Below are 14,413 nucleotides of genomic sequence, written 5' to 3'. Positions count from 1 at the left end.
TTTTATGTCAATGTAATCCAGTGCAACTTTAAGTAATTTATCTTATTTGATCAGATAAATAATCAAACCTGTTTCTTTTCATTTCAGTAATCTGCATCCTTCTGTAATTTCTTTTGGCTTTACTGTAGTTGCAGCACTGCTTGATTGGAACAAAATCTGCTGGTCCAAAAAGAATTAAATACAAATACCAATCTTTATGTGCTAACTTCAGACATAGTTTATCATATAATTAAATATCCATGCAAGACAGATCATGCTCGTTTTTGTCCAGGAGCTATGAAAAGTGTAGGTCTCTAACATTCAGTCCAAGCTGACTATGATATAACCTCACTGTGAATATCTTGTGAATGTAGCTTCTGTGACATATTTGACATACATTGTACAGCAAACAGGTAAGTTTTAGAAAGCTGCATTAGTTTCAATTAGTATTAGGCTAATGCTAATTTTAACATGGGCTTAGAATGTACATAACTATAAGAATATAAAAACTTTTAGCATTACTTTTGCTAGGATTGCTTTAAAATGTTTGTTAAATGACATAGAAAGAAAGTAAGATGTGTATGTAGACTACTTTGTTGATATTAAACATTAGCTCATTTCATGTGCCCGATATCCAACCTTTAGCAGCACAGCACAACCACATCTTGCTTTACATCAGTTCTATATGAAGACCTCTCATGTTAAAAACAGGTGATGTAGCCCCATAGGTATTGGCTTGTACTTGGAACTCAGGCAAGAGGATAAACATGGTGTAGGGAAAGATACATGTAGAGCCTTCTGGGGCTGTGAGTATTGGTATCCGTGGATTTTAAGATTCAGATTTTGTTTACAGCTGGCAAACCCAGTAAATATTGAACCTAATTCACAATGGTTTTAACTGGTTTTACATTAATACAGCAGACAGAATAAAGAAATATTCTGAGTATTTCTTTACTGAGTGTAAACACTTGGGATGTTTTTTATTCCTGTGAGGTGAGGCTGACCATGAATAAGGAGACAGCCAAGGTACAAACAAACCAACAGCAGGGTGCATTTTGTCAGTATTACGAGAATGCCTTAATTTCATAACCATGAGCTTAATTTTGTAACAGATGAACAGTGACCTTGGTATTTTGTAACATGTATTTTTAAAAGCCACAATTTATTTACTGTCTTTTACAGCATTTCCTGAACAAATTTTCCAGGTATTGTCCATTATTTTCAATAATAAAAATATTTTGGAGAATTTCCAACATAGAGCTATACTAATTATAGGAACTGTCTGATTTTTATTGGTGGGGTGCCTTGAAGATACAGCTCTTTTTTTTCCATAAAACAGTTCAACAAAAATGCCCACTTCAGGATATATGAATGTTCACTCTTATTAATATGAACAATATTGTGTGAAAAATATTCAGCTGAATAAACTTGCTTAAATCTTTATTAATATTTCAAACATAATCTCTTTAAAAGAAACTGCATTTTGGCTCCACACAGCAGAGGATAAAGTTATTTGAGAAGGTGATTAATTTAATTAGAAAGTTGCTCTAAAGATTACTTTTTTTTTCATACCAGTGTTAGCATGTTTAAGAGTACTTGACTGCAGCCCAGTGTGTAATTTTATTAGATCTCACTGAGGAGGGATAAACCTTCAAGCATTATTTATGCATACACTGAAGGGCACCACACCTTCTAGAAATGCAACTGTTGCTCCAGTGGAACATCTGAATACTGAATTATTTATGAAAACAAGGAGGATGGGAGGGGAGCCCTGCTTCAAAGTCACGTCTGTTTCTTTCTGCATGTTTATGTGATTATTTTCCTATGTTAAAATTCAGGTAAGTTTTACATCAGAATTACTTTTAGAGCCTACTAACTTTGACTGAAAAATCTTTGTTTTAAATTTTAATAAATGTTGCTTCAGATACATTTAAGATGTTTAGAACCCAATCCCTGCTGGTCTTTGGAGACAGGATCTATTAATATACAATCTCTGCTCTGCAACTATATATCTGTTTTGTGCACGCAACATGAAATCAAGAGAAATATTGTTTCTCTAAATCATTCCTGCAAGACTTGAATTTTGAGTATTCTAGTGAGTTACACTGGCAATAGAGCAGCAGAGATAAAACTTGTTCAGAGGAGTACATCAATTTATGATTAACACCTGCTAGGTGGGTAACTACTGTCCAGTGAAATGCAAGACCACAACAGGGGTTAGCCAGCTACTAGTTTATTGATAATATAAACTGCAATCAGCATGGGAAGCCTCAGTATCCACAGAGAGTTGTGAAGAAAAAGCAATCTGGTCAGGTACCTGATTGAAGTTTAGTCCAGGGTAAACCCTCCCCAACTTAGATACTTGTTCTTTTTGACAGCAGGTTTATACATCTATACCTCTCTCTATATATATAAATTTATTTCATGTCCATCTGGTTACACATCAAACAATACAGTGATGCAATAATTAAAAGCTTGGGTCACTGGGCCCTGAGGATCATCAGCGGGGTAGATGTTTGCTTTGTGACCTAGGACTACATCACATGGATTAAACCATGTGCTTGATTCCTGGATGACCTTTCAAGTCCTGCCCCTGCAACAAGTACATCCCAATGTGGTGCATTTCTCTGTACAAACTGCAGGGACCAAGCTTAAAACCTTGGAATAGATGTGAAACCTAATGCATAGTTTTTCTTGCACCTCAATCATCACATTATGAAAAAAGACAAATAAACCCCCTCCTTGTGATACAGCTATTTACACGTGCAGCAGCACAGATATTTACGTGTTAAAAAACTTACATACAATAGTATGTTTCCTAGTATTTCCATATTAAAAAAAATGTAATGCAAAAATATTCTTAAATTCCTTCCCCAAAATAATCTGAAAACTTACATGGTGTTTTAGGAAGGCTTTTGAAATAATGTGCACAAACAAAGATTACCTGAAAATATTGCCTGAAGGAAGACAATGAGAATAAGAATGGCAGTATGCCATCAACAGTGCTTAGAAAATGCAGCTGTTCGGAGGTTGGCATTCCTTTTGTTCACTTGGCTCTCTCTATTCTGGCTGATTCATATCAATCCCAAAGCAAAATACCATCAATAAGGTGCTTCATTAAGACATGGAAAATAGTCTTCAGTCTTGAAGAGGACTGGAGGTTCATAGAGGGTCTGCTGCTGTCGTGAGGAAGACGATTTCTGCAAATTAGAGAAATTTATTTTACGCCTTTTTCATAAAGCATTTTAAAACAAAGCCTGCAGAGCTAAAATGCAAAACAATTAAAGTTTTAAGGCATTTGTCCTTAGTTGAATGAATTCTTAATCATAGCTCAGATGAGTCTGGCATGTTCCTAAAGTTAGTGAAGAAATGCAGCCTTTGACCTTTGCCATCCCAGCACCTAAAAAGACTCAGTCCTGGAACATGTACGATATGCCAGCACTGCAGAAGCCAAACTGTACCATCCAGCTGATGGGAGAGTCATTGTAACCTTCACCCTTTCCAAGCCATACACCTTTACCTTTTCTGCTCCAGCCTTCAAATTCTCCTCAGCTGCTTCTTTTGAGTCAACTCTGGGCCTGGGTTCTCATTTAGTTACTCAAAAAGTCTTCCTATGGAAACACACCTAGCAAATTATTCTTTCAAGAAAAGTTGCTGCTCCTGCTGAGCTTCTTCATATGACACAATGTTAAAAATAATTTGGTAGTGGACTGGCAAAGAGCTGTTACACTGTTTTTCAGGGAAGGTGTACATGTTTCTTTTAAATATTAAATGTATAATGTTTTGCTGTATCCAGTGGCTCATTGAGAGAGACAACATCAAGGACCACTAGTGACCACTGTGTCAGCCTTGCTGCGTGTACATAATGCTGCAACACAACGCAGACACAGGGTATGTTTTCAATGCTGGCATTAAAGAGAATGCTTGAAACCAAGATTTCACTCATTAAAAGTTCTTTTCAACTAATAAAGAGATTTTGATGAACTGTTTCATAGAGCCCTGTCAGTTTGGAATGAGAAACTTAGTTTTCACCAATAATAAAGTTAGAAGTACACCCAATATCATTGTTTGATAGCCTTGGAGTTTAGAATGGTCTTACAGCACCAAAATGAAGATATAAGTAACCATACCTACAAAACAAACTGAAAATTTCTCAATATTCAGTTGAGCTGTATATTTGTACTCCATACAAATTAAGTACATATTCTCGTGCTATATACAAAATTACTGATATATTAAATAATGTCTTTAACTTTACAATACCATTAATTTCTCTAAGTTTGTTTTGCCATTCAAGTTGTAATGAAATTAAAAAATATAAACAAAGATCTGATCTATAAACAGTGTATATTATCAGTGTTCTCCACATCACAACTTTTGCCAAATGTAAAAACAACCTTCAAAATCTAAGTTCTGATTTTTAAAATACTTTCCTATTCTGTACTGTCCTATCACATAACAATCTGCAAGCATGGGAATCTAAGGTCACAGGTTTTCTGTAACTCCTGACACAGATTTAAGAGGTGTTGTATTTGCCTCTGTGCAAGAAGGGAGTAATTTCAATCCAGTGAGGAAATTTATATGCAGGCACAGTACCCACAATTGCCTAAGTACACATTTAGAATCAGTTATTTTTGCACCTGCTTAGCAGACATTTTTACCTTTTGAGAGTCTACATTTTTAGCGATATTAGAAGCCTTATACACTGCCTGGTATTCACAAGGGAAGAACTTTGGGCAAAATCTGAAAGGGAGATTATAAATACACATCTTGAGAAAGAGAAAATACAGCCTTTGTGTAAACAGATACATTTAAAAGGGAAGTGAATGAGGGTACCTGAGTAAATTAAAGCTATCAGTAAAATGTGAATTACAGCTACAGGGAAAATCATGACATCAGAATAACCTTCTTTTCCAAACATGTATTTTACCATTGATGTATTGAGCTAGTTAAATATCAGGCAAGTGGAGAAATCTCTATAGGCATTTTCATTCACATATGCTTGTGTTTACTACTGGAAGTAGGTATTTTACTATGCAATACCCAGAACCACTTTGGAACAGTAACCTGCCTTTTAGTGAATCAAATAATGCCAGTAAGTTCTGAGCGTTATTTTATTGCTACCCATAATCAAACTAAGAAACCACTGGAGATGCCAGGTTCATCCTCCTGAAACTTTCAAAGATTTTCTACCTTTTAAATTGTGGAGAAAGTGCTAATTTGACAAAGTGTTCCCATACTACACTAAAAAAAGTACTTTCTTTGAACTAGCAAACTTTTCAAGTGAAGACTGTAATTCCTTGGTTAATAACTGTTTATAGAAAAAAATGGAAAATACTGCTGAATATTCTTCAAGGCAACTTGTGCAGGTTTTTTGTTTTGTATCTGGCTCATAAAGTGCAACTTTGTGTTGTTGATTTTAGGTTTTTTGAAAAGAAATAAATTACAAAACTCCTAAACTTAAACACTAAGGAAAATGAAGGAATGAGATGAGAAATTAACTAACTTAAAGATTGCACAGTAAACAGTGAAGAACAAGTTCCTTGAACCAAGCCTTAACAAGGCAACACATGTTCTTTTTATACCTATTTTTCTCTATGGCCATATATGCTCGGAAGATGTAGGAACAAAAATACTCGAAAAGCCACAACCTTCTTCCTCTCCCCTTCTACAAAGCTATTTTTTTCATCATTCTTACCAGAACACAGAAAACTGATTTAGTACAAGATGAATACACTAAAAGATAAAACAATCTGTGTGCTGACAAGATGCAAAAGAGTAGAACTTACAAACGGTGTACTGCCAGGTGATGTCAAGAAGCATCAGGAATTCAAGTGAATTTTTTTTTTAACCAAAAGATTATTTTAAACTTGAGGCACAATGCCAGTTCAGTGTTAGGTAAGGCATCTCTGAATTAACCAGAGAGAGTGCTTCAAGTCTTTTGTACAGGAACAGACCACAAGGAAAGATGGAGAAAACTGCAACCTTAGAAAGCTTACCAAAGTGGTAGCATGATTATCCAACTGTGTGGACTAAATACAAATATAACCTTTATTTTAAAAATACTGTGCAGATTAGATTTAATTTTCTTTTAGGTAACATTTGTGCAGTGATGTTATCAATGCAGAAGGATCCTTTAGCAGTGTTGCCTGTGCAGACTCTTCCAACTTGCTTTGCATACCACCAGAGATCAGGGGTGCTTTAGTATAAAGGCTTGTGCATTATGTGCCTGTTTGTATCCTTTGCATTCATTTCTTTGTGTGCTCAGCCTTGTTTTGCAATGCTACACAAATCCTGGTAAGAAATTAAATTTTTAAGTTTGCTTGTTTCCTTTTTTTTTTAAAGAAGCCTGAGAACTCTGTAAAAATCCTAATAAAGTATATTAAAAATGTTTAGCTACATTCATATACACATGCAACAAACTTATTATTATTTTAATCATCTGGTCTAGGAAGCAGAGCAACTAAGCTGCTCACATGGCAGCAAAACTTTACTTACATTAAGGAAGGATGGCATGCTGATTGTGTGCAAGATTTTCTTGAAGGTGCTCGGAAAAGCTCCAAGGTCTGTTTCTGCCTTTGTGACCCGTTCTTCCAGTCCAGCTACGCTATTCCCAATCATTTTCACAAAAGCCTGGTGTAAAAAAAAAACAAAAACAAAACCCAACAAAATAAATATGACACTTTCCCTAACGACATAAAACAGGATTACGTATTGCAAAAGAGTGGTGAAAGATCCATTGCTTAAATGAGTCGTCAAAAACTTCATGCTCAATTTCCCTTCTGCCTATAAGTCCATTTTAATGATAGAAATTACTTGAGATACTTAAAAGGCTGAAAACGAGGTTAAATCTAATAAAATAATATTCCTTTTCCAATTTACCTTTCAAACAACTGATTTGGATTTTTTAGAATCTAGACTTCTACCTGCCTTTCTACTACTAAAAGAAAAACCAAGGATCTGAACCAAAGTCTTGAAGCTTTATTAGGGATCAAGAGATCTCTTATTCTATTTGTTTCTGAAACTTTGAAAGCTAACACAAAAAACTGCCTTGCTTCAAACAGTCAATGAACAATTTCTTTTTTTTTTTTAATACGTTACAAAAAGATCTAAAACACGTTTGAGTTCCCACAGCCCCCAGAAATTCTTCATAAATGTAGTCTTTTTGATTAACACTGCAGTACTGAAACCAACGTGGACATGGAGAGCACAACTCACCTGAGCTCACTCCACATGTGCACACACACACACACACAAACATGCAGACATTGATTTTTCCTTCTGTTAGGAAACAAAATGCATCTAGAAGACAGCAAATACATACCTCTAGTTTGTCAATCTTCCTATAGATCTGCCTCATTTCTGTAGCTTTTGTGTAAATTTGAGGTATACTTTCATTGACAACTTCAGAGGAATCACTTCGAATCTAAAGGCAATGCAAAGAAATAATACAAAAATCAATGAATGAAACTATTTAGCAGATTTTATTCTGGAAACTAGAACTGTCCTCCAATGAACTGCCTAAAATTTAGAGTTTAAAAATACTGGAATAAATTAATATAAAACACTAGATTAAAATCAATACACTATAGCATTTTTGTATAGTTTCTAAGTAACATTGAAGAAAATGTATTTGCCTTTATACTTATATTAAAAGTAGGCTAATATAATCTCTTCTGAAGTGATACGGAGCATTTTCTAAGACACACTAAAGAAATAAACATACTAAGCTAAAATTTTGTCTTAAGTTTTACTACCTGTACTTTTCCTCAGGTTTGTTATAAAAGTGAGGCTACAAAAATCTTAGCTTACTGGTATTAAAAAAAAATCCCAAACCCACAACAGAATTGTGCAGGAAAACCGTATGTGCTACACTTTAAAAGACAGCCTATCTACCAGTGCCAGCTTACAGGAACGTTCCATTCAGTTCCCCCATGTAACCCTATGAGAAAAGTGAAAACAAAACTGCCTTTCTGAAAAGAGGGTCTCCTAAAGACAAATCCAGCTTTGGTGGTTTGGCAACTCGGATTAGATACTTTCATTATAAACCCAAAAAAGGATGTCTTTATGTACTTTCAAGAATAAGCAGAATATCATACTGTCCTTTTAAACAAGAACACAAATACAACTACACAAATATGCAATTAGAAAAAATTTCTTTGCTGAAAGTGTTGTCAAGCATTTAAGCAGGCTGCCCAGGGAAGTGGTGAAGGTATTTAAAAGATGTGGCACTTTGGGACATGGTTTAGGGATGAATATGGCAATGCAGGGTTAATGGTTGGATTTGATGATTTTAGAGGTCTTTTCCAACCTAAGTTCTACATGATTACATGATTGTATAGCTATATGGACGCATTTTGCTCTGACATGAAAGCTTGGTAGTTTTCATCCATGAGTTACATGATTACCAAAATAAGTCACCAAATTGTCAAACATGTCTTCTTACTGGAACATGCCTAGACTAAAGGCTTCTTTCTCTCTGTGTCTCACTTACAAACACCAATTAAACTGTGTTTAATCTGACTTTGAAAACACAACCACATCCAACTTATACGCACCATGTCAAGCATTCCCACGAATTCATCCACTCTGGTCAGTAAGTCTTCTAGACTCTTGTCTAAGCTTTCTATCTGCAAAACAGAGGTCACTTAAAGCGCTTGAAAACACACACACAAATTCGCAAAACCCCGGCCGGTCTCACAAACAAGACCACCGAGTACAGACTACAGCCAGTCCCACAGAAATCCCACAGGCTTTTCCCTCTCTCGGCTTCGTTCAGCGCAAGGGACGCGACCCCCGGTACGTCCTGTCCTGCACAGCCCCAGCCCAGGAGCGTGTCCAGCTCCAGAGGGCTGCGGTCCCGTGACAGCCCTTCCCTGGGCCCGGGAGCTGTGCGGGAGCCCCCGGCCCGGCCCGGCCCGGCCCCTCGCCCACCTGCTCGCTGAAGAGGCTGCGGTCGGCGAGCAGGTACGCGGAGTAGGCGGCGGCGGTGGCGCTGAGCGACGCCTCCGAGGCATCTTCGTCCTCCGCCTCCCCGAGGCCGGAGGCTCTGCTTTGGCTCTGGGACACGTTCCCGCTGTCCGCGCCGGGGCAGGCGTCCGGCAGCTCGGCTCCAGCCCGGTCACCAGCGCCGGCAACCGCCGCCATCCCACCTCCCGCTCCCAGCGGGACGCGCCGCCCCTCACATGACCGGGCGGGCCGGCGCAGCCGCGCTCCCGGCAGGCGGGGCGGGAGCGGCCCGGCCCCGCGGCCCGGCACTGCGAGCGGGCGGAGCCCGGGCCGGGAATCGCGCCTGGCTGGAGGATACTCAGGCTCCGCCGCCTCCGAGCCGCCCCTGCCTGGCGCTGGGACAAGAGCGGGGCTCCGTCTGCAGGAGCGTTTGTGGAGGATGTGGCTTTTGGCGACGGCTGATGTGCCGCTGCTCCCTCAGCCGCACACCCTCATTGCCCCCTTCGGCAGTTCAGTCCCACACCCGAAGGGGCCCCGGCCTGGGAAACCCGAGCCGCTCAGCCGCGTTTCCAGGCAGATTCCTCCCGTTACAGCCCGAGTTGGGAAGGGAGCTCACCGCGAGTGTACAACATAGCTCCGCTTGCGGTTATGGACACTCAAAATAGCAAAATACAAGCTGGTGTGTGTATGTGTGTGTATGTGTGTGTGTGTGTATTTTCCCCACGAAGATGCTGCACAAAATGTTTGCAAGCCTTAAAAGTTATTTCACAAAGGGTTGAATCCAAGGCTGACGCATCAACAGCTGGCTGTTCAGTTTGCAATTTGTTCGTGTGTGTGAAACAACTCATGCTTCCTCCCTCCTGCGGTGGATGGGGTGGAAAGTTTGGATAGATTGTACTAGAACGCTTCCTATGGACAGTGACAGCCAGCAGGCTCTGGGCAAAGGGGTGCAGAGTGGCCATCAGAGGTATCCTGGCCTCTTTCCATGGACCCAGAATTACCCCTCAAAGCCCAGAGGTCTGCAGCAGGCCATGCTGTCAGTAGAGTAGGAAGCTGTTTGGTTCCCATGGAAATCAAAATAATAGGAATCCTTAGTAAAATAAAAGCAGCACTGAGAAAAGATACTGCACTAAAATAGTTGCATAGTTGAAGAGCCACCCAAACTGGATATACCTTGTTTTCATAGGGAGGGGAGATACTTCCATATAAAATGCTTGAGGCACGGAGAGAAAATGCAGAGTAGAAGACAGCGAACATTTTATTGCAGACAAGGTCACATTTTCATCAGTTAACTAAGGTAAAATGAGTAACTTCAGCCAGACAAATCCATTTATTCATAAAAGTAGTCTTATTTAAGGTGTAACAAATTTTTCCAGATAAGATGGTCTGATTGACTGAAGCATATCCAGCTATTCATTTGTTTTACTGCACCAATAACCAGATTTTTTTTTTAATGAAAACCTTTGGTAAAGTACAAACACAGTTTTAAGATGAACAGGATAAATGTTCTATTCTTACCGTGCTGGGAAAAATAAGTGCAGCTCTATAGCTGCTTTGATACCTAGAAAAGTTTTAATTAGAGTAAGTGAAAGACTTTTAAAATAAACTCTTAAAGCAAATCTAAAAGAAATAAACTAAGTTCAATGTCCCAAAGATATTTAACCATGAGCAGAAGACTGGTTGTTCCACAGGTATTCTAAATTAGCAACAATGAATTAGTCCACACATCCTTTTTCCAGCCATTACAGATTCCAAAATGGAATGTAATTTTTCCAAACCACGACTCCTGAATTTTCATATTCATAAAATATTTAAGAAATGTCTATTCCACCATATAAAAAAAAGCTTTAATGTACTACAAAGTTAAAAACAAAGAGCAAATGACACAAGCTAAAAGTAGAAAAATACATTTTAAAACATTTATATTTTGTTCCTTACACTGATCAAGATATAACAAAATATTTTAGATTAGACCACTTTCATAAAACTCATGGTGTTTCCAGAAGCAGACAGGTACGGACTCTACGGTCACTGGTCACTCACTAGCCACCTGGCACCCAGCAAAGGTGTCTGACCTTCACATATATCCAGTATATTTTAACTTTTTAGAAGTCCTGTGTAGACATTAAGCTTTATTACTGGAGGATTCCAAAAATAACAGAACTATTCTAAGTTAGGCTTGAGAGTCAGTCAGCACCCCTCCCCTCCGTAGGGCAATCTCTTGTCAAGGATTCGGGTTGCCCCAAAGGTACAGCAAGGACCTGTGTCAGCTCTGAGGCTTGCACGCCTAAAAACTCACATGAACCATGATTTTGAAAAAACAGAGATGATGCGGGAAGGGGGGAAAAAACCCAAACAAATCAAAAAAAGGAGGTATCATCTAATAAATATGGTAAGAGAATACAAGAAGGCAGCGGCGCTGCCCCCGCTGCGGTGCCCCCGCCGGCCGGCAGGTGGCGCCCATGGCCGGGCAGCCGCGGCCACGGCCCGCGCCGCCCCTCGGGAAACAGGCGGGTCTACATGGATATGGATTTCTATCGTTTCCTTTGGAAAATGTGTCTGCAGCGTCTCCCGAACGCTGTTACCACCGGAATAGGAAACGGCTGCTTTTATAGAGGTCGTCTGGATTAGACATAACGCTGAAAAGACGGTGTAAACAAGTCAGCAGAAAGGCTGTATGTAAAAAAAGAAGATGGGCTAGCTATTAAGAAGCACTCTCTCCTTAGCTGGTATTAGAAAAAAACCAGATTCCACTTCAAATAGACATGTCTGTTACTATTAAAATCTAATTCATATATATGCATGTATAAATATGTCTACCCATGCTTTCAAACTCGAGTATATAACACTGCCATGGGGTAGTCTGTAAGACTGCTTAGGTTTATACTAACTAAAACAAATTTGTGTTCTCACTTCAGGGCTGGGACATAAACCAGGTTTTGCACTCTGGCTTTCTCCTGACAAATTTTGCAGTGCATGACAGTTTTATGTCTAACTCCAGATGCCACGTTTCCTAGAAAGCAACAATTTTCTGCACCCGTGAGGTCTGTGAGAATGTCAGCTCCCTGTTTCGTGCGCGTGTTGCACGAGTCGATTGTCCCAATTGGCACTTAAGACTGTAAGGAGAATTGCAGAAATTGCTACTAAAGTGTAATGACTGTTCCGTCCTCCTCGATACCTCCTCTGGGGATAACTAGACTGTGTCGGGGATCAGTTTTTAAGGAACTGAGTAATTTGTGGATATTGCCGTTGCTTTCTCGGCCAGAGCTGTTGTTGAGCACCAGGTCCCTTTGAAGTCTGTGGCTAAGGCTGCTGCCATTGATTCGAGAGAGGCTACTGGAAGTAAGGCTGTGCAGTTTAGGAATGTGTTGTGGCTCCAGACCACCCTCGATGACAATGTCAGCTTCTTCGTCACTCTCCATTTCATCCGGGTGGAAGTTCTGCAGCATGTGGTGTGTAGGCAAGCTATGGTGACTCGCAGTGCTGTCTGTAGACTGGCCAGAGCTACCAGACATCCTACTGCTCCGAATAATATTGTTCCTCTGGTTTGCTGGCTTGACCGTGATAATGAGATTATGGCTGTTGGCAATCATCATGTCTGTGACCTGGTCGAGAGTCTTTCCTGCTACTTCAATGCCGTTGACTTCCAGGACTTCGTCATTCACAGCCAGCAAGCCTGTGCTCTCTGCCAAGCCACCAGGAACCATGCGGGAGATGAAGATACCGGGAACTTTTTCCAGTCCGTGAGGAGTCACCCTTACACTGGTGCCATCGCGAATGTAAAACCCCAAGGGTTTCTCACAGCCGTGTCGATACAGCCTCACTCTCCTGTGTGTTTCGGGGAGAATGTCCACATCAATTATGGAAGACACTGGTCTAAAATCATGAGGCATGCTAATGTTGATGTGGGGACGCCGGCGGAGGTTGTCATTGCGCAGTGTCACCAGAGCCTTCTTCTTCCTCGACAGCGTATTGGTCCCAAAATTGCTGTAGTCCACTTCATCTGAAAGAGAAACAGTACCAATGTATCAAACAGAATAATTCAATCTGCAGGCCATTTTCCTCCTCCAGTTGGTTCAGTGAAGGCACTAATAGCAATATGGAAATAACAATAATATGGGAAAAATTATTATGAGAATAATATTATGGGAAATAATACTAATATGGGAAAAAATCAAATTAATTCTTCCATTTACTCGAATCTTTGTTTCATTTTATGTCCATCAGCACAACACTCATAATGAATTGTTTACAATGACTCCTGATACTACTTCTACATTTTGGAGAAAAGAGACTTCTGATTCTCAACTTTTGTCAGCTGTGCAGAAGGCAATTTCTTCCTGCAAACCTGATACACCATCTGGGATGTGGGACTGTATTTTCAGAGCTGGACTGTAATCTTACACATACCTCCCAAGTGGGCAAGGAATGCATATATGCATTCCTAACCTAAAAGTCTGAATTAGGGAGTGTTTTAAAACCCAATACACTGCCTTAACCTTAGGTACAAACATGAAAGCAAGAGTGCAAGAGAGTAGTTAGATATTTTTTCAGTCTAGGCTTTTCTAGTAAGGGAGTTTTGTTAATATGCATCTCTTGGTACATCACTTTTCTCTCTGGAGTATTTTACTTCAGTTCAGCAGAACTTGACTGCAATAAAAAGTGCTAAAAGTGCCATATAACAAAAGGTAGTGTGCAAGCAAGCAGCCTGGCAGAAAGAGAAGCAGGTAGAAGGAAACTCCTCTGCTTAGTCTGTATGCTAAGGAACACAGAATGGACATGGAGTCACATCCACACTCCTGCCTTGAGAGCAAGATTCACAGGAAAATGCCTTTCTGGGGTCTGCAGTTTAAGGAATTGTTTAAATGTTTCAGTCTCTGTAGCAGTTATCTCAAGGGCACGTGAAAAGTGATCACCTTTAATTCATCCAAGTAAACTACATTATTCCACATAAGAAGTTCATGTTGTGCTTTGCATAAAAAAATACTTAAGTCATGAAGTTGTTAGTGTACAAACTGTGTCACCGCATCTCACAATAAAAATACCGTTCATATTTTAGACAAGAACCGTGCACTAACTAGAAAGTTATTTCACCAGGAGTTTAAGCATACTTTTCAGATAAACCAACAGACTTTCAGTTTATTCTCCTGTTGAAGACAAGCAGTACCATACAAAGTACAACTACAGAACTGCCCCTAAGAAAATTGCTTCCCTGACAAATTAACCTTGCATAGCAATGTTTGAAAGAGTAAGACAATACCTGATAAAGGCTGGAGGAGGGAAAAGGGTGGTAATAAAAACAAGCTTATAATTGCCTTTTTATGTCTTGCAAGGCTTCTTTTTCAAGTCCACTTTCAAGATGTATTATTGACAGCCTTCAATTAAGTGGCATTAAGTTATATTAATTAAAGGACATAAAAAAAAGCGGTTGCAGTAGCAACCTGATCTAACTGAGCCTCCTCGGAGCAGAGTGTTAGATTAGGTG

At 39.6% G+C, this 14,413-nt stretch overlaps 2 protein-coding genes across 2 annotated transcripts in view; both read right to left on the bottom strand.

The window, feature by feature from the left end:
* Positions 1 to 1,138: 1,138 nt before the first annotated feature.
* Positions 1,139 to 9,147, bottom strand: BLOC1S4 (biogenesis of lysosomal organelles complex 1 subunit 4). Its single transcript, XM_084211510.1, has 5 exons — positions 8,914 to 9,147; positions 8,538 to 8,609; positions 7,304 to 7,405; positions 6,478 to 6,612; positions 1,139 to 3,179 (listed from the first exon to the last, which is right to left on the bottom strand). Exons 1-5 carry the CDS (start codon positions 9,124 to 9,126, stop codon positions 3,081 to 3,083), a joined length of 621 nt encoding a protein of 206 aa, XP_084067636.1. The 5' UTR covers positions 9,127 to 9,147; the 3' UTR covers positions 1,139 to 3,080.
* Positions 9,148 to 10,183: 1,036 nt separating this feature from the next.
* Positions 10,184 to 14,413, bottom strand: part of PARD6G (par-6 family cell polarity regulator gamma) — a 64,744-nt gene continuing 60,514 nt past the window's right edge. The window contains exon 3 of the mRNA XM_084225415.1: positions 10,184 to 12,931. Within this exon, the coding sequence (XP_084081541.1) occupies positions 12,072 to 12,931 (860 nt within the window). The 3' untranslated portion in view covers positions 10,184 to 12,071. The remainder of the gene's footprint in view (positions 12,932 to 14,413) is intronic.

Source organism: Fringilla coelebs (genome assembly GCF_963513975.1).
Source record: "Fringilla coelebs genome assembly, chromosome: 1".
Taxonomy (NCBI): Eukaryota; Metazoa; Chordata; class Aves; order Passeriformes; family Fringillidae; genus Fringilla; species Fringilla coelebs.
This window is presented reverse-complemented; position numbering and strand designations above follow the sequence as displayed.

What these genes read in the sequence shown, in the direction of transcription:
- BLOC1S4 (XM_084211510.1), bottom strand. Translation starts at nt 9,126, where the DNA reads ATGGCGGCGGTTGCCGGCGCTGGTGACCGGGCTGGAGCCGAGCTGCCG. An exon ending in GGAAGATTGACAAACTAGAG is followed by an intron (nt 6,613 to 7,303) that starts GTATGTATTTGC and finishes TTTTTACACCAG; the next exon opens with GCTTTTGTGAAAATGATTGG. An exon ending in GCATGCCATCCTTCCTTAAT is followed by an intron (nt 3,180 to 6,477) that starts GTAAGTAAAGTT and finishes TCTAATTTGCAG; the next exon opens with AAATCGTCTTCCTCACGACA.